Below are 26167 nucleotides of genomic sequence, written 5' to 3'. Positions count from 1 at the left end.
GTTTTGTTAGCATGCCTCATTATTTTCATTTAGTTTTTGGACAATGGCTGGCTAAGACTGTGGAGTGTCTCTTTAGAGTGTTTGGGTCTAGTTGCATGAAAATTTGAAAATAGAATGGCCTACGAGATTGGACATCCTCTTCATATTAGTTATAAGTTTCTGTATATTCTTCAGAAAAGGGAAAGTGTGTGTCTAATATATAGATTGAGTTGTTAACCTGTATTTGCACATCAGTCCTCAACCAAGTTGTATTCAGAGGTAGCTGTCAGTGGCTTAGAGATCCCTCTAGTTCCATTTCCCTGTCTCTTCTCTTCACTGAGCACTGGCTAATTAGTAATAGCTGAAAAACCACCTCAGGGGAACTCCCTTGCCCTTTGGCTATCATTGCAAAGGGCCCAGTTGGGGAGACTCAGTTGCTAGAATGTGTGGAAGTCAACCCTAATTTAGTAAAAGGTCACGAAGAATGCCAACCATGGATTATTCCATCTTAGAGTTCTTGGGCCACGGACAGGCCTCGGAGAAACAATTCAGTCCTCCGTTGTGTGATTATTCCAAGATTATCTGATTAAAGGAGTAATTTATTCTATCCTGAATTCTTGCCCAGAATAAGGGATCTAGGCTCTCCCCAGAGGCTTGCCCCAATGTAAGATCAATCTTGCTCCAATGCCATCTGTCAGAAGTCTCATTGAATGTCTCCTTGCCCATGGCAAGCTCCTTTCCTATTGTCACAAGGCTGCAGGAACCTCCGTGGTCACCTTACGTGGCCCTCTAGGGGATGTGTGTCTTCCTTCATTCACGAGGTTTGGGATCTGAGTCAGTGCTGTCAACCTCTCTCATTTCTTCTTTAGCTCTGCCAATCAGTGCTGATTTTCCAACTAATCCTTGGCATATAGTCCTAGATCTGTCCTCTGGGACAATTCAATCCTGTCTCCTGGCCACCCTGTGGATTCTCCCAGTGTGCCTTCCTTAGGATTCTCATTCATGAGGAATTTCCATTTACAAATCCAACTCAGAATAAAAAAATAAAGGTCCTTTGTTGTTGGAAAAGGGTTTCGAATTAGGTGTCCAGCAATGGACAAAGAGGCCACACCAGCCTTCTTATCATACAATTTAATAATAAAGCAAAATGATTACTACTATTTTCTAGTAGATAGTTTTGGGCAGCCACCTGTTATAAAGAGAGAGCTGCATGCACATGCCCCTAGCTCAGACATACCTTGGCCAGATGATCTTCGTTTTCTGTGTTGACTCCAAAGCGTGAAATGCTTGTATTGTTCAAGCTTGAGCTATGCATTAGTTTTTTCACTCCACTTATCTGTGTCATGAGTTGTTGCTTTTTCTTTTTCTCTCGGTCTTTCTGGGTGGGAGATGGAATCTCCACATCATTCTGCTTATCTGCAACAAGGGGAAACATTTTTCAGCCCCTGTGTGCCAATGAGAACCCACTGCAATATCCAAAACAATTTCTAATGTCCTACAATTATACAGTCTTATAAAGGACTATCCCACATTATCTCACTTGACCTCCAGGACAATCTTGTGAGGTTGATGGGGAAAATAGGAGAATTTTTTTGGCTTCATTTTATTGCTCAACCAACTGAGGCCAGAGGAGCTAAATAAGTTGTCCAAGCAGTGGCAGAGGTAGGACTCAATCCTCCATCTTCTATCTGTAGTGTAATTTAGAATTACATTTCTATATTTTCAAATATAGGCATCAATATTTATATGTAGGGCATCAATATTTATATGTAGGGTTTTTTTAAGTAAATAACTTCTATGAAAAAAATAACTTCTATGTTTGTATAATAGAAAAGGTTCACGTAGCCAGACCCAGATTAATAAAAACAGGCTTTATGTTCTGCTAATTTTATCAGATTTGTATTAATTTTTTAAATTTAAAATCAATTAGCCAACATATAGTACATCACTAGTTTCACATATGTATTAATTTTTTTAATTTAAAAATACATACAACTTTAAATAAATACAGCATTTCAATTTAGATGAGCAGTATGTAAGTTAGAGAAATGCATGGTTTATGATCTTTATATAATTATGTTAAGCCTTGGCTTAACAACAAATATGGTAACATCATTTGAGGTTCAGAGGAAAAGTCTATCAGCTTTACTTCATGCTTTATTTTTATTCATTCTACTAATTAATAATAAACAATGCCTCTCACTTGTAACAGGCATTAAATTTATTAAAATATTTATGCTGATTAAATATTTATGCTGATCTCATTTAATCGCTTAAAAAATTTCACTACAACAAGGTAATAGCAGAGCTACAATTCGTGACAAAAACATCTACCTTCTCATGGAGGTTCTTCCTTCTATATCACGCTATTAAAGGCATCAGCCACCAAATATCCCATTTTACTTCACAGGGGGCTTTATCCTGAGTCCTTCTGCAAAATGCATTGACTCTTTCAGGTCACAGGGCTGCTTGTGAGTGTGCACAGAGGCAATCATTTAGTGAATTGCATGAACAGCTACTTCATTGAACTAAATGACACCCTGTGGCTGAAAGAGTTAATGCAGCTCTCAGAAATTCCTACCTGTATCTCTGCTTGTTACAGTAGAAATTAGGACAAAGACAACTTCCCCATTTGAAAATGACATGTTTCCAGATGGCATGCTGGCGCCTAGAATATTTGCTTTCAACTCTTGCAAGGTGATGGCACAGTCACATGCTTTCCCCAGAGACCTCCGTCTGCTCTTAGGGCCCTGTGGCCAACTCCTCAATGCAAAGCAAGCTCAGGGAGACAGAAGCAGCGCCCAGTATGTCTCAACACCTGGAACAAGGGTATTCTCCATCCCTAGCATCCCTGTGCTATCTTTAGGGACCTATAAGCTCCTCGCCTCATCAGTCTATGACTTTTGCCTAGGGAGGAATTTTAGTGGTCATTTCAATTAGTTCAGGGGTTTCTAACCTGCTTCAACATCAGAAACACCCAGGGAACTTGAGAAAAACACAGATTGATGAGCCCCATCCGGTCCTCCTGAATCGGTATTTTTTTTTTAAAAAGAACTTCCTAAATGACACTGATGATCAGAGCCAGGTTTGGGAACCAATAATAATCCCACACTTTCGCTTTTCAGATGAAGTCAGCGATTTGTCCAAGCTCAAAGGGCAATTTATTCCACAGATATGTATTTTACAATTACTCAGTTCCAGACACAGTGACTTAATAGCATAAAACCCAGGCCCTGAGGTTCCCGTTAAGAATTTCTTTCTGGTCTCACGATCAATGGCAAAAAATACTGCATATTATATTATTTCTGACATTAACTTTTCTGTCGCCTCACTCCTAATAAGCATAACTCTTCGCTAAAAGGAAAGGCCACAGTAGCCTCTGTCTTTCCCGACCACCATTCTTCATCATTCCTCACGTCTGGTTATCTAAGAGACTGTCAGTTTCCCCTATGCTACTGTACATAGGAAAACCTCTAGTGGGACTAGCAGCCTTTCCCTGTGTTAACTAAAGATTCCTTGCAACAGCCAGTAATTGAACCCTACTGTGTCTGGAACATTACAATAAAGAAGAAAGCCATTATTCACAGACAGGAGCAATTTGACATTAATGGGTGTTTCCCTATACAGGCAGGCAGTAGAACAACTGAGAGGTTCCCCTAGTCTGAATCTCCTCTGTTTAGAAGCTGAACCCTTACACTGCAGAAATATCCTGAAACACAGACTCACAGAATTGCCATAAATGCTCGGTAAATTTACATTTATTTGCAAAATGGTCAGAATACAGTGGGGACATAGTGGACGAGCATAAAACAAATCAACAACAACAAAAATGCAAAAAACGGTCACGTCAAAACTCTGTTAATGGCATAATTTGAAGGACTTTTATTAGAGCATGGCATATGATCACGCAAAATGTCTAAATTCTTTTCCTTGCATCTTTGAAATTCTACGTCCTCTGGCTTTTGAGTCGTAGTAGGGGATTTGCAGGAATGAGTTTTCTCTGTAAAAAGATTTACTAAATTATAATATATCTACTTATCTTGCTTTACCTATGCTCCCTTCCTACAGGTCCTGCTTTATCTCCTCTTGGGCCAGCAACCTGGAGCTCATTAGCATATCAGAGCATCAGTAAATGCCTGCTGTGGTAAATGGACTCTTGCCTGCCTTTGACTTGCCCATCTCAACACCATCCTCTTGAATGGAAACAGTACAAATTTCACAGATCCTTGGAGTAAGGGATTCCCTCCTTCCTGGACGACACATTTTAGCAATCAATGGCTCTTACTGCAATAATGCTCTTTAATTTTAACTTAAAGCACTCAGGTCTTCTCATTTTCTGCTCACTGAGAGGGTTGCTGTACTCTGGACAAGGTATTTTTATGTTACTGGGAAATGTTAAAAACACATTTTACTTTTAGGTCCAACAATCACGATTCTTAAAGACTTTTTTCCAAAAGAATATACCCATTATTTAAGTGTCCTTTAAGGCAATTTTCTTTTTTTTTCTTTTTAAGATTTTATGTATTTATTCATGAGAGACACAGAGAGAGGCAGAGACACACACACACACACAGAAGCATGTGTCCCAGTGCAATCTTCTTCTATAGGGTCTGAGTCCCTGACAGCCTTCTTTCCTAGTTAAAGTGACAGGGTACTTTAGTCTGGGAGTCAAGAGAGCAAAGCCTTCGTTCTGGCTCAGGGACACAGTAGCCAATTAATCTTGATTAGGTTACTTTGTCCTTCTGGGCCTATTCTCTCTCCCATAAAATGACAGAATTGGAGTGCAAGGCCATTAAGGTCCCTTGCGGATCTGACCGTTGATAAAGAAGGCTTTATTCATGCTTCTCCAGGAATATTCACCCCCACAAGACAGGATTAAGAATTCCATGTCCTAGGGACACCTGGGTGGCTCAGTGACTGAGTGTCTGCCTTTGGCTCAGGGCAAAGTGATTCTGGGGTCCTGGTATCAAGTCCTGCATCGGGCTCCCTACAGGGAGCCCATTTCTCCCTCTGCCTGTGTCTCTGCCTCTCTCTGTGTCTCTCATGAATAAATAAATAAAATCTTAAAAAAAAAGAAAAAAGAATCCCATGTCCTACATTTGCAGTTTGGAAGCAAGTTGTGTTTGTTTGTTTGCTTTTTAGGATTATCAGATTGCAAGTCTATAGTCCATTATGGAGAATCCAGACTGCCAGGTATGTCTTAGCAAAACTAATCAACTCAGTTCATATCAGAGTCATAAAATGTTAGAGTTTGAAGAACTCTGTCACCTATGCCAAGTGCTCCCACTGTACAGATGAGGCAACTGACATATCTTTTGTTTATATGAGGGATGTTTTCTCTCCTATATTTTTCCAAGAATATTTAAAATTTTAATTTGTCTAGTCTGTTTGATCAGGACTACTTTGTGCACACACACACCCCATCCTCCTAATGCTGAGTCTCTAAGAATTGAGATTCTATTACCTTCCCCAACAACCTGTATTTGATCATTTAATTTTTGGAACAATGAGAAGCCAAATGATTGGTTTCCTCAAGAGATGTGCTAACAGCAAATGAAATATTCAAGATTTGACATTTACTTGTTTTTGAGATACAGTGTTGACCCTGAGAGGTCATCTTTATTATCTTATCAGCTTTCTCACTTAATAGCTTATGATGATTAAAAATAAAAAAGATCGATATGCTAAACTATTCTAGCTGTCCTTGGCAAGCTGCTGGTGAGAGCTAGTACGTGTACAGAGCTGCCTCTGTGCAGTCTTGGATGACAAAGGGCTCATGCAGCTTTACTCTGGTTGTGAGAGTCTCTCCCAAGATGACAGACAAGCCCCGGCTTTTTAAAATGCAATGTTTTTGAGAACAAAAAGGAGTTCTTGCACTAATCGACTTTCTTCTTCTCTCCCACAATCATTAGCCTTGGAAAAGTGTAAGATTCCCAGTTTGTGAAAAATACTTGAGTGTTGCACAGAGCAGAGTACATTTGAAAGGAACAGCGAAAGATGTCTCTCTTCAAAGGGATGAAGGGGGGATGATGGAGAAGAAAAGATCAGTATATAACATTTTCTGTTCAATTAGATCCTAGCTGCCTCTCAGAGCTAGGACATATGAAAATTCTTCTCCTTTGTTCCCAAAGGTGTTTGTAACTGCCGCCGGAGAAAACCAGGTGTGGAAGGTACCCACAGAGGAAACAGTTGGCAAGGCACTTGTTAATTGTGCCACTGCCCATCTGCTGCAGGGTAATGCCATGGGCTCTGCACTAGACAGATCAAAGATTGATCGGCTGACAGCAGAAACTGCTTTGGTATTGGAGAAATAGGATTGATTTTTTAAAAAATAAAACCAGAAGAGGTGTGTGTTTCTATAAGGCCCCAAGGCAGATGTTCATGGATTAAATGATGTGTTGCTATGCCAAAAATGTAGGGAGGTGTGATGTTCAGTTGTAAGAATGGGTTGTTTCCCTACATAATGGAGTTCTGTAAATAGGCATAATCCAGCAGTATTTGAAAGTCAACAGAATCAGAATCGAAATGCTACCTATTTGCTTTAAAGTAGATTTGCATATTCTGCAAGCCCTATTAAAGAAAAATATAATCCAAATAGGTTCACTATACAGCAGAATGGCTTTAAACATGAGATCAGAAATCTCTAGTAATCAAACAGGACATCTGACAGTAGTTGAGGATCTTTAATGCAAACCTTTACTGTCAGTGTCATGTGTTAAATACCATCAATGTGACAACACAGCACAATAGATAAAAGCATCAGATTGGGAAAATAATGATGCAGCTTGCAGAAAGCCAAATCTTTCAGAGATGTGAAGATTCTTTTCTTCCCGTTGATCTTTAAGAAATAACTTAGCAAAGCAACAGTCAAATTACTTCCGAAGCTTATTCCCATGGGCCAAATCGGCACACAATTATTCTCCAACCGTATCTCATACAAACCAACTAAGAGGAAATCTTTTGCTCCAAGTCAAGTTATTGGAAGAATTTAAAGAATACCATGTCAAAAGAGCCAATAGACTGGTCCCTCAGGTTTGGATGACTGGACCCCCCCCCCCCCCCCCGCCGCCGCCCCGCCCTATTCGGAGGTCTTGGCCAAGATATAAGTGGGTGGGTGCATAAGGGGTGACCTGAGCTACACAGAAATACAATTAGCCTATAAAAACCTTCTGTCTTTGATTCTTTAAAAAAAAAAAAAAATCTTTCTGCCTTTTTTTTTTTTTTACCTTAAATGTTGTCTTTAGTTCTTATTTGAAATGGCTTTTTCTGTGACTTAACCCCACTCCAAACTCACATAAGGATGTCGCTGACAGATTGCAGAGATTAATACTGAAAAATCTCAATTATGGGACAGGTTTCCCAGTTAATGTCTTACCTAAGAAAGTATTTGAAATGTATTCAGAAACCTGGTTTCCTGATCGGCTCATCTCTGAGAGGTGTGTCAGTTCCCGGTTCAGCATTCTTTTGAACTGTTTATGAGAAGAAAAAATGTATTAATCACCTTAAAACTAGCAAATGATCACTTCAGATGTTTTCGACTTTACTAAGAACCAAGAGATTGGAAATGGAGCAGATACCATTAAATAGATGATACTTCTTCTACAAAATACCTCTCTTAATGTGAAATCATTCCAATGCCACCTTAGGGGAAAAGAAGTTTTCTTAAGATTTCTTAGAATTAACATCTTATCTTATTTCTCTTGAAGATGCAAACATAGGAAAAGGAATTTTAATAGAGGTCAAGATAATTTCATTGAAAACGTAACGACTTTTAAAACACATTTATTGGCAATTAACTCTAAAATATTATTTGAGAAGAGATCATATGTGAAAAATTGAAGAGAAAACTAAGGGAAAAAAAAGAAGCATCCTTTAAAAATCGAGCTGCATAAAAAGAATAGGATTAAAATACAGCACAGTCTACTTAAATACGATGTAATACCACATGCTCTTATTTTACAATAAACAGCCTCAGTGGGCTAAGGGACAACACAAATTAAATCATTACAGATGTTTTTCTACTTCACAGAAAGCATACAGATGTAAATGTTTCACATTCTATCAAAGACACATAACAGAATCAAATTAACCCACCTTGATGTAACCCCAAGATACAGTTAACAAATAGTTTGCCTCAGGCATTTTGGAAAGCTCTCCTTGCCACAATCCACAAATCCCTTTGCAACAATTCACTGTTCTGAGAGAGCACTCCCGAAAAGGACCCGGGAAAGCCGAGCAGATTCAGTGGTAAAATAATCAAAACTTAGAAAAGACAAAGTCTCTTAGGGCATTTCCTAATCCAAACAAAGCCCATCTTCACACTCCATTGTGACAAGAAGCCTGGGCTCCCTGCTTCTTTCCTGGCAGAGAGAGTAATGGAATCAGGAATTGCACGAAGGAGCAGGAGCTGTCTAAATGTATTCAGCTGCTGGTTTACAGCACTTATGAATTATGAATAGTCCTGGTGGCCGAAGGGGTTTCCATCCTAGATTAGTCCTGCTCAGCTGAACTCTGCAAGGAAGGAACGATTCTTCTTCCCTGAGGGGTTGCCAGACTGGGAAACACAGCCATCTTTTAAAAGGAGAAGATTAAAATGGAGGAAGCCCCATGAATATTTAAGTAAATCTGAAGTCGGTCCCCTCCCCCTCCCCCATTTCAACTAGGTGTTCTTAACCCTCTCTCCACTGTGCAGACCTTCCTCCACACAGACGCAGTCACGCTGACGGTTTCAAGGGGATGGTGCATTTAAGTCATTTACTTTCCAAACATCTTTTTTTTAAAAAAAAAAAACTGAGAACAGGTTAGAACTGTGGCTGCCTCCAGACTACGCTTTCAGAATACGAAGGCTTTGTTAAAGCTAGCTTTTTGGAGGATTTTTTGCACACCGACAGTGCGTGCCAGTGTGTTCAGCCTTCCTTCACAATGAAACAAGTGGGAAAAGGATGAACTTATTTCATTTAAAAAGTACTTCATCTGCCGAATGCAGTTTTCTCCACTCCATCAGCTCATTAATATGCATATTAGATTGCATTCGACAAATGAATTAAACACGTTTGATCTTTCCATCTAGGATCACGAAAGGGTGAATTATTTGGGTTAGGAAGGACCACGCCGTTTTGGAATTTTAGTGTTAAACGTCTTCTAATTCATGTTAGGTATATTTAGGAGTTAAACTGATTTTTATTTCATTTTAGCAATCTGGGGCATGTTGAGAAAGTCATTCCCTTCCTGTAGACTCTCAATCTCTCTGCCTCCCCCCATCCTCCCTCCCCCGCCCCCTTTCCTTGCCAGCCTTAGATAGCACAGGAAAGAGGAACCTTATGGAAGACTAGAGTCCTATTGCAGTGAGCTCTCCAGGCCCATCCCACTCCCCTCCTCCTTCCTCCTCTCTGTTACCCCACCCTTGGACTCCCAGAAGTTCAAGCACAGCATGTTAAAGCAGGAGCAAAGCACCATGGCAACAGCCCCCACATGCAATTGGCTCTCTTTCCTGTGAGGCTTTCTCCTTTCAAATGAGCATCTTGCACCAAATATGGCTTTACTTCAAGCATCCAAGCCCCCATGATGCCACCGCCTGTGCCCAGGAGACTGGGCCTTTCCAACTGAAGACAGCGCAACTTAGTACCGTTGCCTGCTGGCTCACGGCACTATGCATTGTCTTCGAAGAGGTTCTGGGGGAACTCTGTTTGCGTATGTGTGTTTTCCCATAACACAATATGTTAGTAACAGTAACCAGGGATGTTTGGATCAATTGTCTCAGCTCGTGTGTTTTACTTATTGAACCTCAATGCAATTTTGAACTCCAAGTGAATCACGTTAAGTTACCAATTATATATTTTTGAAGACATACCTGCTTGGTCATAGTGGCCTCTCAATTTTACTTTTCAAAAGCCAGGCACATACACTAAATAAAGACTTAGAAGCTGGAAAAGACAGGTCTCTGCACTCTCATTGATCAGCTAAATTTTGGCAAAGAAGGAAACTGTACTTGGAGCACTGCAAATATATCTTGAAAAAAAAGGCAGAGACAGATGATGTCTTTACACTATGCACAAGACTTAGCCAAATGTAACATTCAAACACTCCATCTTGGTTCCTTTGGTCAGTAAAATATTTAGGAAGATTTTGGAGTCAATCGGGTTTGTACCAATTTAAATAAAACCAGTTTATTATGTACTTGATAAATACTTTTTGGACCTCTAAAATGTGCCAGGCAAAGCATTAAAGATGGAGCAATAAAAACAAACAAACAAACAAACAAACAAACAAACAAAAAACAAACCAAAACAAAAAAAAACCACCCTCTTAATCAGCTTTCATCCTACTGGAAATAGATACATTAGAGCATGTTCGTTGACAACAGTTAATAGAGAGTGAGGCCAGTCTTTATTAGTCACGTTGGCTCCTCAGGGCTAGATAATTTGTGAGAGATGAATACCACCCCCTTCCTTCTCATGCCTATATTGCTCTCTATGAGTCTTTTGCTACGAGCGTGGCAAGCCTACCAAAAAGCAAAGTCATCCTAAGGTATGAATGGATGAAACACATGATGTGAGGAAGCATGCACATGGAGGTCATTCAGGGTCAGAAGTGACCCAGTCCTAACGGGCTGCTTAGCAACAATCCTCGGTTTTCCTCCTCCATAAGGGAGGACCCAACCACACTGACTAAGGCCATCACTGCTCTCATCAAAAAGCATTTACGAATGGCCCACATATGTCAGGCTCTGTATAAACCAAGAAAGGCAGATGTGGCCTGCAAGGAGCAGACAGGAGCATCTTTGACATTCAGTAATGTAGAGGACAATTAGTATGATCAGTGCTGACCTGTGTGATGAAATACACCAACGAGTGGATCAGATATGAACTGTGTTTGAGGCTAAGGCTGAGGAGACAGCCAGAAAGTTGGGCTTAGTTGGGTTTTCAGTGTCAGACTCCTATCTGAGAGTTGTTTCTGTTGAGCCAGAGATAGCCACACTTCACCTCTCATATAGAAGATGAAAATAACGCATGGTTTTCAGCTCTCGGCCTTTCGATCTGAACCTGTCATGATTCTACAACAAGTTCTGAGGCAGTCTCCTACAGATTGGACACAACATTTACTAGCAACTGATATTTCCCAGAAAACAAAACTCTCAATACTACTGAGAAAAACAACTCAAATTGGACATGCTTCAGACTGTAAGAATAAGTCGCCAACAATGGAAAAGAAGTATTTATAATGCCTCCACAGTTTGGTATTCTAAGACTCTTGGAATCTTCCCTATTTGTCACATTGAGTGTTCAGTCTAGATAGGAAGGTAAAGTAGCTCCTGAGTGAAACCGTGTCCCAAGCAGTTACAGGATTGAAAGGGAATGAACATTATTTATTTTGTCAAATGCAGCAGAGAAATCCACAAACAGGAGCATACTATTTCAAAGATAAATGTGTCTTTAACCACCTAATGTACACAGATTCTATTTTTCTGTTAAGAATCTGTCTTACAAGAAAACCCTGTTAGAGCTTACCTAGAAATAATGTCCCCAGAGGAAATGGCCAAAGCCCCTTTTGAGTACAGACAAGCAAAGTTTGTGAATGGACCCTTAGTAACACAAATTCCTTCAATGCTCCCTTAAGCTTATTCCTGACACTGGTTTGTGAACACTGCTAGAAATTGCAGTTATTTTTTGAAAATGAAAAAAGATACCATTCTCTATCGATGATTTAATCTTACTTGCCTAAATATATCATCCCTATAAAATCATATGTGAATGTTTTTGAATAGGCTACCTTTAATAGTGGAAAGCTAGCTATTTAAAATATATAGTGGAAAGCTAGCTATTTAAAAAAATATATATATAAATATATATATATAATAAAATATATATATAAAATATATAATTGAATCTGAAATTCAATTACACTTGCTAGGAACATTTTGTTTTATGGCTTCAATTTTTCTTCAGCTGCAGTGCTTACATACAGAGATTATTTTCTTCTGAGCCAGGTTTTTGTGAAATGATGGAACACTTCATCATTTTTCTAGATTTCTCAGGAGAGGACTGGTTTGAGCTTTGTGCAAAGATCCACAAGCAACTTAGGAGCACTCTTGGTAACGAGGTTTTGCTACGCTAATCACGCAGGAGGCAGGGAGTAGAAGGATCTCAGAGATTCATCCCAGTTCTAAAACTCGGTGGTTTTATGTTTCTAAGAATAAAACACATTAGAAGAGTAATGATAAGAAGGGCTAGCATCAAGCACATAGAAGAGTTAATCTCGGGGGATGCCTGGGTGGCTCGGTGGTTGAGCATCTGCCTTTGGCTCAGGTCGTGATCTTGGAGTCCCAGGATCCAGTCCCGCATCAGGCTCCCTGCAGAGAGCATGCTTCTCCCTCTGCCTGTGTCTGCCTCTCTCTGTGTGTTTCTCATGAATAAATAAATAAAATCTTAAAAAAAAAAAAAAAAGACTAATCTGGGCTTGGGAGGGGATGACTTGCATGTCACAGGAGGAGTGAATCTTTAGTGAACTAGTATATCTTCAGCCTATCAGACTAGATAAACAGGCACCTTCCTCTCATTGATAACCTCACGCTGAAGTCAGTAGGTGAAAACTATGTGGATTTAAAAAAAAAAAAAAAAAAATGGAGCCAGAGAGGAAGACCGCTCCAGCAGTTACCCTTGTGGGTGGCCATCTACGCAGGAGCCCATCTGTGAGACAGGCGCCTTATTGTGTGGGACCTTCCTGTTTTTGCAGTATGAAACAACTGCCCAAGTCATTAAAGTCACAATGACTTTATTAGGGACTAAATTTTGACTCATATTTTACACTTTGTTAGTCACAACTTAATCAGAATTCCTGGGCATCAGGAAAGCAAAGGGGCTGAAAATTCTTCCTTAGAATGCTACGGGCAGTTGAGGAGGTCACAATGGCTCAGAGAAGGTGTACAGCTCAGGGAAACATGCTAGTCTCTGGTTCAGTTCTGGCACTAATTCCATGTGTGATCTTGGGTCAGATAAGTTGACTTTTGTTTTGTTTGGGCAGAGTTTCTTTAGTTATAAAATGGCTAATTTCTAAGGTTCTTTCTGATTCCAAAACATTGCTTCTTTCATACTCTTATTTTGACAGGGAAAGAAGACCCAAAGAAGTGAAGAATTCTAACTGCTAAGCCGCTACACTTCACTTTGCAAAATCTGATGTAAACAAAACACAGGGATTTACTGTACTTACTCTAGAACCCTTTATCAAACTCAAGATTTCCACAATTCTTAACATTTCAGATCATCTGACAGTGAGCATCCCATCTCTTGTCTCCTTTTTCTCTTTCCTTATCTATCATCTGTTTGAAACTTGATGTCACAGTCGCTTTAATGACCTGTTTGTCTTATTGGAGAGGGAAATGAAATTGAATTGAGTGACTAGTAACAGGATTCAGGCTGGAAGAACATACCATTCACTGACCATCAACATCTACTACCCTAGAAACTATAGTTCCAAGATGGGCCATCCCAGAAAACAAGCTCTGCTGTGTTAATATCTGGAGCATATTGCTGGTATACCAGAGAATAAAGTTAGGTCATTCTAACTGTCCATGTGCCATACAGAATGAAATTCATCTAAACAACCAGAATTGAGTGATTCCCTTAACTGCCCAGTGATGTAATAATCCACAACAAATATGTCATGAAAAACAAGCATGAACAAACATCTCTGGCATTACTTTGCAGCAAAACATTGGCATTTATGATGAAGCTAACTGAATAAACTCCCTTTGCTGCTTAAAGGACAACTATCTGCTCCAGTGACATTTTAAAAGTCAAAAGAGGGATAAACCATTAGTGCTTTCATACACAGAACTGAAAAAACGAAAACTCAAAAGAATTTAAATATAACTTTCTACAACTTGACAGTAGGTCTGAAACAACCCTCAAAATTATTAGGTGTTTCTTCCTACCTATTTATCCTCTTTGCTGCTGTCCATTTTTCTTGGGATTTCTGAAACTGTTCAAGAGGAGACATGGCACACATTATTGGAGCACTAAAAAATTGACTTCTCCTACACCCAAAGTAATTCCCATAAGAATGTTAGTGAAATTTAACATTCCCTTAATTCCAAAAGTTTTTGCAGTGACACAATTAAATAGACAAAAGACACTATATTTATACCCAAGGGCGCTCAAAGATACATTTAAATTTTAGATAAACATTTTTTTTTTTTTTAGTATAAGTGTATTCTAGATACTACATGTTCCAAATATCCCATAAAGAGACTAGATTACATGGGACCCCTGGGTGGCTCAGGGGTTAAGTGTGTCTGCCTTCGGCCCAGGGTATGATCCTGGGGTTCTGGGATCGAGTCCCACATCGGGCTCCCTGCATGGAGCCTGCTTCTCCCTCTGCCTCTGTCTCTGCCTCTCTGTGTGTCTCTCATGAATAAATACATAAAATCTTAAAAAAAAAAAAAGAGACTAGATTACAAAATCATATACTCATGTCAGGTTTAGAGGTATTGTATATTTTTAATAATTTGAAATGCTCAAACTTGTTCTTTTTGACAGAGGTCTTCTCTTCTGGTGAGAAACACAGCAACACTGCATCTGTTATTGGAGTTTCAGTCTTATTTTATGTATTTGATCCTTCTCTTTTAATCTGGCTGTTAAGAGAAATACACTTAAAAAAAAAAAAAAACAGGAATGTTGCCAAGTCTGGGGTGCTGGCCTGACGATTAAAGATAGCAAAGGCCTTTCCTTCAGCAGATGACATAAATCATTGCAGCAACTGAGAAAAATCAAGGAATCAAGGTACACTGTTCAGTTACCCTTTTGTTTTTCATTTAAACTATCTACAATTTTTCTGTGTATAATGGCTAATATTTAACCTCAAGCTTCTAAAGCCAGTTCCAAAGCCATGGGGTGCTAATGTGATTCCAAAGCAGATGACTAAGGTTTCTGCTGAACCATTTCATGGCCAGAAGTTCTACAACTTATTATATTTTTAAAATTAGAAATCTTACCATAGATCAGACCCAGAGACCATGCAGTCTAGTGTCCTCTACTGACTAGCAGAAAACAAGGCCTATGTCTCAAGACCTCCATATCTGCCTTGAAAGCCATTGAAACAAAACAGGAAAATCATTCCCCAAATGCATGCTTTCTTTTCATAACCCTATAAGTATTGGTCATGATTCTCTTTAAGAACTGATTTCCAATTTTATTCTATAACATCTCCTGAGGTGTTAAAAATTATGCACTAAGTATTATCTTACTAGAATTTTCAATATTTTTGTAGACACAAAAATCTACCACAGCTTGGTTTTGAGATCACTACTCTACCCCTTTAAATAAATCATGTAACATGTATTGTGTTTAATATTAATTATATTGATTTCTACTAATACTATTTGAGATCAAAGACAATGTGATGCTTCAAAGACTCCTGTGGAAATCAGTACTTCTGGATTAACAGTTTCCCAGGGCTGAAAATTTATAAGATCAACTCTAAGAACCATCTAATAAATAAAGGAAACCCATGGGCTACATAGACGTATCATTTTATTCCCTGAAAGCATACACGTTATGTGTTTTGGCATTTTGGTAATCTCCACACTAGACTATGCACTTACAAATTGAGAAGAATCTGCCACATGTTGAAGTCTAGAATGTATTTTTAAACTATAAAGGATGAAAACAGTGGTCTTATCTAATGTAATTCTATAAAAAAGTGCATTTTCTTATTATTCTTATTAGTTCTTGGTGTATTTCATTTTCTTATTATTAGCTACCACAATTTAAAATAGATGGATGAGTACTTTGCACAATAATACACCCCAAGATGTATAGTTTGTTGGTTTCATGATTAGAAATATTTTATGTAAAGGGATTGGCCAAGTGTCTCTAGCACTTGGACTTTCTTCCACAGGATTTATACTTGAAGTTGATGTTTTATTTCTCAGTTTTGTTCCATAATTTAATTTAATTTAATTTAATTATTTAATTTTAGGGGGGGGAGGGGCAGAGGGAGGGAGAGAATCTCAAGCAGGCTCCATGCCCAATGTGGAGCCTCTCAGGGCTCCATCTCACAATTCTGAGATCATGATCTGAGCTGAAATCAAGAGTAGGATGCTCAACCGACTGAGCTACTCAGGTGCCCCAGTTTTATCTCTGAATTTTAAAAGAATCTGAGCTTATGGTATGGTCTTCAGTTGGGTTTGCATTTGGGTGGAGCTTGCAACTGGCTCTTTGGCATCTGAAGTCTTTTTTTTGTTGTTGTTGATAGTAGCTGGTATAATTAACTACAGAATTCCCACAATATGTTATTGCAGGTGTGACGCAGGGCTATGTCATATTGATTACATGACACATGAGTTACTCATAGAAGTTCTGGCTCTTTGGTTGACATTTAGATTATTCACCAGTCTAAGGAGTGTAAACCAGAATTGCCAGAAAGATAGATGAAGCTGGTCAAATGAAACAAGAACTGAAAGAAAGAAAGAAAGAAAGAAAGAAAGAAAGAAAGAAAGAAAGAAAGAAAGAAAGAAAGAGAAAGAAACCATAACTCAAAAGGGCCTTGTGTTAAAACTGTATCATTAAAAAAAAAAAAATGCCTATTCTGAGATGTCTCACTATTGCTAACTCTATCCATTCATGATTCCATGACTTAGCCAATTTTCTCAAAGTAAGAGACTTTGGAACTCTTCAGGTATTAACAAAGCCGGAATGACCACAAGTTGCCTGACATAAGGAAAATTACACCAAGTATTCATTTTGCTCAGATTGCTACAGTTGAGGTCAATCCAGAAACACATCTAGAATTAATTGAATATGTGGCTGGGAGAGTAGTGAGAGGAGTATCAGCAGTATGTCATGAACAAAAAACATCACCAGACAATGACAGAATGACTAAACCGCTACACTCCAGACACAACAGATATGTAGAATGGCTGAATTTCAGACACAACACATGTTCATAAATATATTCCCAGCTGAGTGTGTGTTGCCAGTCTCCGAAGGGCTAAGATCCTTGGCCACAGGATGCAGACTTTTCAAGAGAAAGCTAAACTAAATACCCCAATGCCGAACCAAATGACAACCACGATGTGCTTCACATTTCTGTTTACAAGGAAAGAACATTTGACTCTGATAAATTTGTTCTTTGTATCTGACTTTGAACTTGGGAGAAGGCTCAAGAGCAAGCTTTTGCTGCTTCTGGGGGTGCTTTGAAGAGTCACTATAAACCAGAGACGAGTTTCTCATTCAACTGAACAATTAGAAAAATGAGTTGGGCACAGCAAGCAAATGTACATAGTGTGGTACAGTGCAGCAGAAAACAGGATTCCTGGGTTCTAATGGATTTGCTGCTAACAACATAGTTGGTTCTGGACAAATTAGATTAAATTTCCGAGCCTCATGCGAAGGATATTTATTTGAATGCCTACCATGTGCCTAGAGCTGTTTTAAATGCTGGGACTACTATAGCGAACAAGGGAGACCTAATTCATGTCCCTAATAACCTTACCATCTGAGGGAGGAGATGAGTAAATACCAAGTTCCACAACAGAAAATAAAAATTATAAATTGTGATAGCAAATTGTAAAACCAACAAGTTATTGGGTTAGGATAATTAGAGAAGTTCTCTCCAAAGAGATAACATCTAAACTGAGGTCTGAAAAATAAGAAGGGAACTTGATTGAGCCTTAGCTTTCAAAATCTATGATTACATGTTTTGTAACCAAGTCATATAAGAAGATAATAAATTATCCTGTGGATTGCTCTTTAATTTTAATTTTTAAATTATTTACTTTGGAGCAAAAAGAATGAGATTTGATCTTAGGCATCAGCAGTGAGTAGCTGAAGGGCTGGGACAAATCAGTGATCTCTCTTGCATCCTGATTTTACACCGAAAATGGGGATATAGTAATACTTTCCTCTTGGTGAACATCAGAATGAGATCACATAAGGAGAGCTCTGTGTAAGCAGGAAAGCCCTCTTCAGATATGTTTCCTTACCTTGCTACCTTGGACCTGGCAACACAAAAATAAGAAACAGCTATATACTTAGAGAAAGTGGTCCTTTATTTAATGCTCTATCCCAGGACCATAGGGAACTTTGAGAGCAAATAAGCTTTAAAGTGAAGAAATGAGCCTTAAAAATCCCCACATTGCTCCATAACTAATGTTCCCTCCAGCAGAATCGGAGTTCTCTGGGAAATGCAGTCCTGGATCACAGGGCTAGATTTGAAAAGCAATAATTAAAACAGAAAAATCTTTCCTGAGTCGTTCCTCACTAATATCTCCTTCTCCTTTATTACCTTTATGAGAAAGTGCTCATATTTTACTCATTTCAATCCAATTTATTATCTTACTTTAAAGAAAAAGAACCCATTCCTACCCAGGGGGTCATGTTTTTATTTATTTTTGGCCAGGCTCTCTTATTTTAGGATTTACTAAGGGCACTGAAGGGTTTCTTGAAAAGCAGTATATGGCCTTTCTTAGTTTGAAATTTTTTCTATGCCCCATCTACAATGCAGCATTAGACAATGAGTTTATCTTAATACCATAAACATATAGGAGAGTATTAACAAAAGAGTATTTAAAATTATTGTATCAAAACTAGATAAATTCTTTGAAATTAAATTATACTGATTTAAAAATATTTTAAAAGTCATACTGGTAAATCTTAATGAGATATTATCAGGGAAGCTTCCATGCTATGGGTAAGAAAGATGCAAATAAATTTTGTGCAACTAGATCCTGAGTGTGTTAAAATATGGCAGGGAAAAATTCAGTGGCAGCCCACCCTGCCACAAATATAATGTACTGGACACGCCAAGTAAATGCAGATATATTTAAACCATCCTGACTTAGTTACAGAATGGAGCTGGCAATAGCAATCAAATGAATAGGGGCTGAGGCAGGGAGGGCACTGTGCCTTTCAGTTGGGTAGATGGGTAGCATCTGGCTGGCTAAACTGACCCGTCTGGGCTATGAGTGGGACATCTAAGCAGGAGCCGGAGATCATTAATGAATGATCTATCAGAGTCCTTAGCTTCTCACAATCAAATGGGCATGCAAAAGTATACAAGAAATTCATATTACCACTGGATAGTCTGAGCATGTTCCACGAATTTAAATTTTTTCAAAATTCTAAACAATATTTCCATCTTGAATATCATGCAGTACCCGCCAGTGAAGTCATTACCTGTCCTAATATCCATCAAAAGTCCTCACGTCAATAAATTTCTTAAATGACCAAATCAAGAAGAATTTCCGAGAGCTTCTTAAAATATGATAAACCCCAAATCAACTCCCATCAATTGACAAAAGCCTTCATTTGCTTTTTGTTTTTCTCCTGACCATTAAACAGAAAGTTATGTCTCTTTGATACTTTTTAGTCCTACTACTATAAGCATCCATGGAGTCTCAAAAAATTCAAGACATAATCATGCAGGCATCAAGAGCTTGCAATCTGGAGTAGACATAAAACCTCAGAGAACTAAAGTATTAGCTATGATATTAACCAATAAGCTAGGTAATAGGATGATTTATGAAAATCTGATCAAAGTTAGAGTACCTATATCAAGGTTTCAAAAAAAGAAAGCCAAGAAGCATGGCACACCAGGGGTAGGTTCATAGTATAGAACCGATGATGTATTCAAGCCAAAGGGAAGTCTTCAAGGCAATGGAATGCCAAGGGAGGCATAAAGGCCTGTATTTCTTCATTTTCAAGTTATCATAAAACTCTTATATTCTTAAACCAGGTTTTCAATAGATCTTCTAACATCAAGGGCAGAGAGGAAGTTGGAAGTCCACTGTTTTGATCAATGGGAGCTACTAAAACTTGAGTATCATTTTGATTATGTGAGGATAAAAATGTTAATCCTGGCTGCCTTTGTAAAACGAGATTTATTTTCCTGCTGGTGTACATATATATTTTTTGATGATATATATGCATTTTTTAATTCATAAATTAAAACAGCAAAAAGTGGAAAAAAACAGCAATGGCAAAGGCATTTAAAGTAACTCATTTCAACTATTTCCTGCTGGATTTTGAGCACACAATTTTCAGGACTACTACATTAGTTCTCTTTACTTGAAGTGATTAAGACACGTATAGCTTTTACTCAAGAAAGGCAATGAGGAGAACAATAACAAACTTAAAAACCAATGCAACTGATAAAGGGAAGTCCTATGTCTTTCTTAAGTGTAATAAGCCTTCTGGATTTGTAATCAGACCTGTATTTTACTATCTTATCTTCTGCTAATTAACCTTGGAGAAGTCATGTCATAATGAAATTATATTTCATTTAGACTGTGTTTTATATTTTACAAAGATCTCTGGAGTAAATTAGATTTTTAATCCTCAGTTTTTATCACTCTCATCTATAAAACAAGGTCTTCAAATCAATGATATCTATGGTTCCATTTTGGGTTTAAAGTTTTAGGATCTGTTTAATGCAGCCATGTAAGCCTATAACCAGAAAGGATATATTTCCATCTTTTTCTGGCTTGATTTATCAACTTTCCCCATGCATTCTGACCGAAGACGTTACACAGACACCAAATAACCACTTCACTTTGTCCTGTCAGATCAGCTTTATCACACAGCCTATGTGGTTGAATTGGAAAGGTATTTTTATTTAATGACACCTTCTCTTCTTATTGTTTTCTTTTCCAAAATAACTAATTAAAAATTTACTCTTTCAGATAGCAAATGACCAAAAATTCTTGTCCTAAGTCTACATTTTTTAATTGGTTTGATCATGTTTATGACCAATACCTGTGCTTGAGTTTCATTTTTACAATTGATGAAGGTTATAATATGCTATGCTGTTAGCAAGGAGTGAAAAGAACTTGGCCATTTAAACATTTTAAGGAGCATTTTGAAGTGCTATATTTTGAATGGCTAAAAAAATATAAAGAAGTGAAATTGAGCCACTAAGATGAAATTTTATTTTCAATAAATTCACTAAACTTCACTTTCTGAAGGCTTTAGGTTCCAAAAGTGTACATTTTTAAACCGCAAGTAATTAGCAGGAGAAAACACAGTACTGATGAGCAGAAATGCATGATTTATAGCCTTTAAATGCTGCTCCATAAAAAGAAAAAACTATCAGGTACTTCTTAAAGAGAAAAAGATTATCAGGCACTTCCCAAAACAGAAACAAAAGAAACAGAAGTTTTACTGTCTTCTTCATTTCTAAATAACTTAACAGTCCTTTCTTTGTGGAAACACTTGGCCACTTTAAAGTAAATCAAACAAAGGAAGTTACAGTAAAATATCCAGGAGACTAAACAGTTTGGCACCAGTTGAGGGAAACATCACGTACAAATGGGCAAGACAGAGAGGGGCTGGCAGGTCCCTGAAAAAATGTTAAAGTGGAGGGATGTGCTGGGACGCACATCCACTGTTGGCATAGTGCCTTCAAGAGTGTGAAATCTTTTGACTGTGGCACAAGGCTTCCCTAGGATCTTTGGTTTGGTGAGTCCTGGCTTCCAGAAAGCTGATGTATCTCTACTTGCTGAACATATTTATACTCAGAAGTAAAATTTTGGGAAGACTAGCATAAGACTAAGCTCCACCCTTGGCTTTTCCTTCATAGGTAGCAATGGCACCAATTTTGGAAGCTTTTTAGATTAGGACACATTCTCAAAGAAAAATGAAAGATGAGAACGAAGTATAAAAAATGTGAAATAGACGCTTATCCCATTAAAATATTATAATTCTATTTTTTTAAAACTAGTGTCTTGGATTTATATTTGATACTTCAAATATTGTTGTCTGATTTTTTTTAATATGAAGATAAAAGCTCCCCTTAAATTGACTTATTTATTAGATTTTGATAATATATTCTTTTCTTACCAGCTAGCCGGGGATGTAACAATCAAAGGTAATATGCCCTGCCTTCATTGCTATTTTATTTTTAGAGATTTGATCACTTGGGGACTTTCAAGTGAATTAGCAGAAAGACCAGGGTGTAAATGAATGAGAATTCAATGAAGGAAATGGTTCGGTCTATATCAAGGAAGAAATATTTAAACTAAGCAAAACAGATTAAAATTCAAACCTATTACAAAGCACTAAACTTTCAAAACCTTTGATTTGTTAAGTTTTCAAAGAGTAGAACTTAGAACACTCAATGACATGGTCAATAATACAACTTATTTTGTCGTAGAAATGGTAACTGAAACAATACCAGATAAACAGCTTAATCTTCTCTTTCTTCTCTTCTTTCTTGTTTGTTGGAAGACAAAGTCTAATGCAGACAGGCTATATGTTACCTCTAGAAAATTTCCCTATATTATTGCTACTGGAGCACTGATCCTGTTTCATGGTCCTGGGGCATGTATTAGAAAGGATATAATGAAATTGCCTCAATTTTTGGATGATAATTAAAAAAAATAAAAGAAAAACCTCTCTCCATTTTCTTTTTATGTTGGAAGAGGGGTGGTAAAAGGGGAATTTTCAGGTTGGTTGTCTTTTAAACAAAACTTCACTGTTTTCTCTTACGCCATGTTAGAGAATTTGGAATAAACAGATCCTGAATTTGGCAAACTGGTCCGCAAGAGGCAACAGATAAGTCTAGTACTGTCATTTACATTTCGATGAGTGGTTTACAACTATTTTCTTTTATTTATTTTATTTAAAAATTTTTTTTTAATATTTATTTATTCGTGAGAGACACAGAAAGAGGCAGAGACACAGGTAGAGGGAGGAGAAGCAGGTTCCATGCAAGGAGCCCAATGTGGGACTTGATCCCGGGAATCTGGGATCATGCATGCCCTGAGCCAAAGGCAGACGCTCAACCGCTGAGCCACCCAGGCTTCCCTACAACCATTTTCTATAACTACAGTTTTTCTCCTCCCTTTTCTCTGTTAACAGACACTGCTTCCCAGTCAGGAAGACTGAGTTTCAGGTTATTAATGGCTGGTCTGGAGGTCCAGAATATGGTAATTGCAGATTAGGATTCTGAACCAAATAAGCAATGATGGCCAGAGTTAGGAGAATAAGACCTCCCAGAAATGACAAAATTCCCGTGTAAGAGTTATTAAATACACCTATATTTCTATGTTTAGCTGTCCCGTTAGGATCATTGACAGTGAGTCAGATAGTCCTGGGTGTGAATCCTGCTCTCTTCTTTACCTTAAGGCAATGTAATCCAACTCTTTAAATCTCACTTTACTATAAAATGGAGATGATAATAATAGTATGTATTTCAAAGGGTTGCTGAGAGTATTAATGATGGAATGTAGGTAAGGGGCTTAGCACCATGTTTGCACAGATAGTATATACCCGTAGAAGTAGTTTGGCTATTGACTATTACTGTCCCAATAATAAATGTAAGAGCTGCAGGAGACCACGAAAATACTCTTCTCCCAACTATTTTGTTTTGTAGATAAAGAAAGGCAAAGATTCAAAATGAACTAACTGTTTAAGATAATATTCCTAAATGGAGGCAGAGCTAGACCTCAAACTCATGACTTCAAGCTAGGCTCTTTTACCTTTGGTGCCTCCAGTTCTATAGAAATCTGAGAGTAAAGAGAGAAAAGTTGGATTGAAAATGTTCAAGTGTCCCACCTAGCTGTCAAAACTGATTTTCCTTCTAGTTTGTCCTCTAATCCAGGCCACCTCTAACATTTGTGGGGCCACATACCTAAGTCTGAATAAAGTTATAAATCAAGCTACCTCCAGTGCTCCTACCTCAACAGACATCCCTTCCCAGCAGCTTGGAAGGCCAGCATGAAATGTGAATTCTTGAATTCCTTGGGTATGTCAGTGAAGGGAGACCTAGCTCTGGACCACACCCTGTCCCATTTCTTCCCCAAGGAACTCACATGCAGGAGTGAGTACACCCTCAGCCACCACCCGCATGTCAAAACTCCTCCTCCACACTTCTTCCAAAACCAACTGCTGCCTTTTAGGCTACTCTTTGGGCCTAAGGGTGTGAATTCCTACAGCACATCCAGGAAAGAGGTCTGTACCGGCCCTGGAACAGGGTTCAGAACTATTGGGCAGAGAATGTAGGGGGTCTAGTAGATGCATTCTGGTCTGGAGCAGGCACCACAGCTACCCCTTGGCCCCATCGGCTCCTCACCTCCTGGAGCAGAGCACAGTTAAAGGAAGACAAGGCTAGAGTTCTCTTAAAGCAAAAAGTTCAGGTGAAGGACCGCTCTTGCCCTAAGGGTGGGAATGCTCTAGTCATATCATTTAACTTTGAGCAAAAGTAGAAGCAGTCTCCTTCGATAACTGGTCACCTGCCTATCATTTTCGTGACAGAGCTATCAGATGAATCTGTTGACCAACAGATTTATTTCCTTTTTGGTTCTGTTGGATCCAACATTTCCCATACTTACTGATTAGTCAGTTGGATAGAAAAAGGACTCAGCCAAGTGCAGGGCAATCAGCCTACCCTGATCACATGCAACTTGGGTCCCAAGTGGCTCCAGGTTGGTAGAATTATATGAGTTTATTCCTTCCCACCCAAGAGCACAGACGATTATTTGCCTTTATGTTCAATACCCCAGTACAGACACACCTGAAGAACCGGAAAAATAAACCTGTATAGCCAGAAGGACTCACTTCCTCTGTGATGGTATCTGCAGCTGACTTCATGATCCCTTCAAAGAAGAAGGACCTTCTATCTCCCATTCCTATCTTGTAGATTTCCTTAGCAAACGGACTGAAGTGCTAGGTCCTGAGGCTTCATTTTAAAGAGACTACTGCTAGTATGCACGACTGCTCTTTTCAACAATGAAGCATCCATTTTCACTGATTGGGCCCAAACCTCTGTCCCAACACATACAACAGCCCCGGGCAAAGCTAGTCAAGAAAGAACAGGAGAATGGAGAGTGTGGGGGAGTTAGGAGAGTGACTAGTTGCTTGAACAGAGCTCCTTGGTGCTGCATACCACAGCATGCTCATCTTTTGAAAAGCATTCGACAGGCTGGGTACAAGTGACCCCTTGGACGCGTTCACCTGAGAAGCTGGGGCGAGAGACTCTCGGGAAAAGCTCCCTGTCCTCCTCAGTCACAACTACGCCTCACTGGGATTGTTTTGTGTGGGTCCTTCCTCAGCCACTGTTGCTGCAACTCTGTACTTTTCTGACTGAGTCTGTCAGGAAGGAGACAGGAAATTCTAGTCACCCGCACAGCAGCTGCGCCATTCCTCCTATCCTCCTCCAATGACGTCGGTTGGCTTTGGTGACATGAGGTCAGGAACTGAGCCACAGTGAAGGTCAGGAAGATAGGTCAGTGTTTATGCCGTTGTTGGGCTGGGGATCCTGCTGAGGCTATTTGCTTTCTTCCTTGCTATACTGTTTCTCTTTCCGTTCCTCTTTTTTATAATGCGGAGCCAAAGCATCCTGTTTTGAAAACATCTGACTGTTTTGCCACCGAGGAACTCATGCTCTGATGCATTTCGCTGAAGTGTAAGACAATTCTTCTAATTCGGGAGGCGATAAAAGTTGAAGCAAAAATTAATGAACAAGTCTCAGAAGCCAATCTGTCGTTATAGAAAACAGTTCTAACACGTCCAACTGAACTTGGGCTGCTGGCAGGAAGGTTCACTTGACATCCTTTTCATCTTGAAAAACAATGTCACTGCCTCATAACACTGCTTCATTTATTTCATCTTGTAATTTGGGGGGGGGGGGGCAGAAATAACCTACACTACTAAGCCACCTGGCTGCATCGTTCTCTATAATCCTGGAATTCCATTTGGCCTATGGCCAGCGTTCAAGGGATAGGGGAAATCGGGCCCAAGGAGGAGACTACGTTTCTATAGGTCACAGAAACAGTTCCTTATCTAACTCTCAGGCTCTAAAGCACACTTGGGAAAGTTGGTTATAATCTTTGAATCACAATTTTCTTTAAAATATAAGAGGGTTAAGAAAAACACTAAACACACAACCCTCCCAAGATGTGCTACATATGAAAGACTGCTTCCTTTTCCTCGGCTAGGCACAGTCACCCCTCTACCATTTGCAGGTTCCCAAACACACCCTACGCCAAGCACTGGCTTTCCCATCACCACTGCTGAGTAGGTGAAAACTCAGTAAATCACTTAGTTGATCAAACTAAGGACATACAGTTTTTGCAAAGATGTAGCAGATGCTATTAATAAGTCATCATTCATTGAATCTTTACAACCCAGCAGGTGCCTTGCTGAGTATTTTAGATGCATTATCTCATTTAATCTTCACAGTGACCCAGTAAGGT

At 38.8% G+C, this 26167-nt stretch overlaps 1 protein-coding gene and 1 long non-coding RNA gene across 12 annotated transcripts in view; one reads left to right on the top strand and one right to left on the bottom strand.

The window, feature by feature from the left end:
- PDE4B (phosphodiesterase 4B) overlaps positions 1-26167 on the bottom strand; it is a 541893-nt gene that overhangs the window by 10966 nt on the left and 504760 nt on the right. For 7 of the 8 annotated variants that reach the window (XM_072820651.1, XM_072820652.1, XM_072820655.1 and 4 more), the window contains 2 exons: positions 7355-7448; positions 1217-1395 (listed from right to left, as the gene is read on the bottom strand). In XM_072820651.1, the coding sequence (XP_072676752.1) occupies positions 1217-1395; positions 7355-7448 (273 nt within the window). Of the gene's footprint in view, positions 1-1216; positions 1396-7354; positions 7449-8073; positions 8547-26167 lie in introns of those variants that run through there. The other variant, XM_072820658.1, reaches the window with a different exon arrangement.
- LOC140630452 (uncharacterized) lies at positions 11889-25997 on the top strand. 4 transcript variants are annotated; one of them, XR_012028217.1, is made up of 4 exons: positions 11889-12965; positions 13084-13246; positions 14514-14756; positions 24476-25997. It is a non-coding gene; the product is annotated as an uncharacterized lncRNA (long non-coding RNA). The 4 variants fall into 4 exon arrangements; XR_012028214.1 differs by lacking the exon at positions 24476-25997 and adding an exon at positions 22200-22352; XR_012028215.1 differs by lacking the exon at positions 24476-25997 and adding an exon at positions 16358-22168.

This window comes from Canis lupus, chromosome 3 (assembly GCF_048164855.1).
Source record: "Canis lupus baileyi chromosome 3, mCanLup2.hap1, whole genome shotgun sequence".
In the NCBI taxonomy this organism is placed as follows: Eukaryota; Metazoa; Chordata; class Mammalia; order Carnivora; family Canidae; genus Canis; species Canis lupus.
The sequence above is the reverse complement of the archived record's forward strand: the minus strand, read 5'-3'. Positions and strand labels throughout refer to the sequence as shown.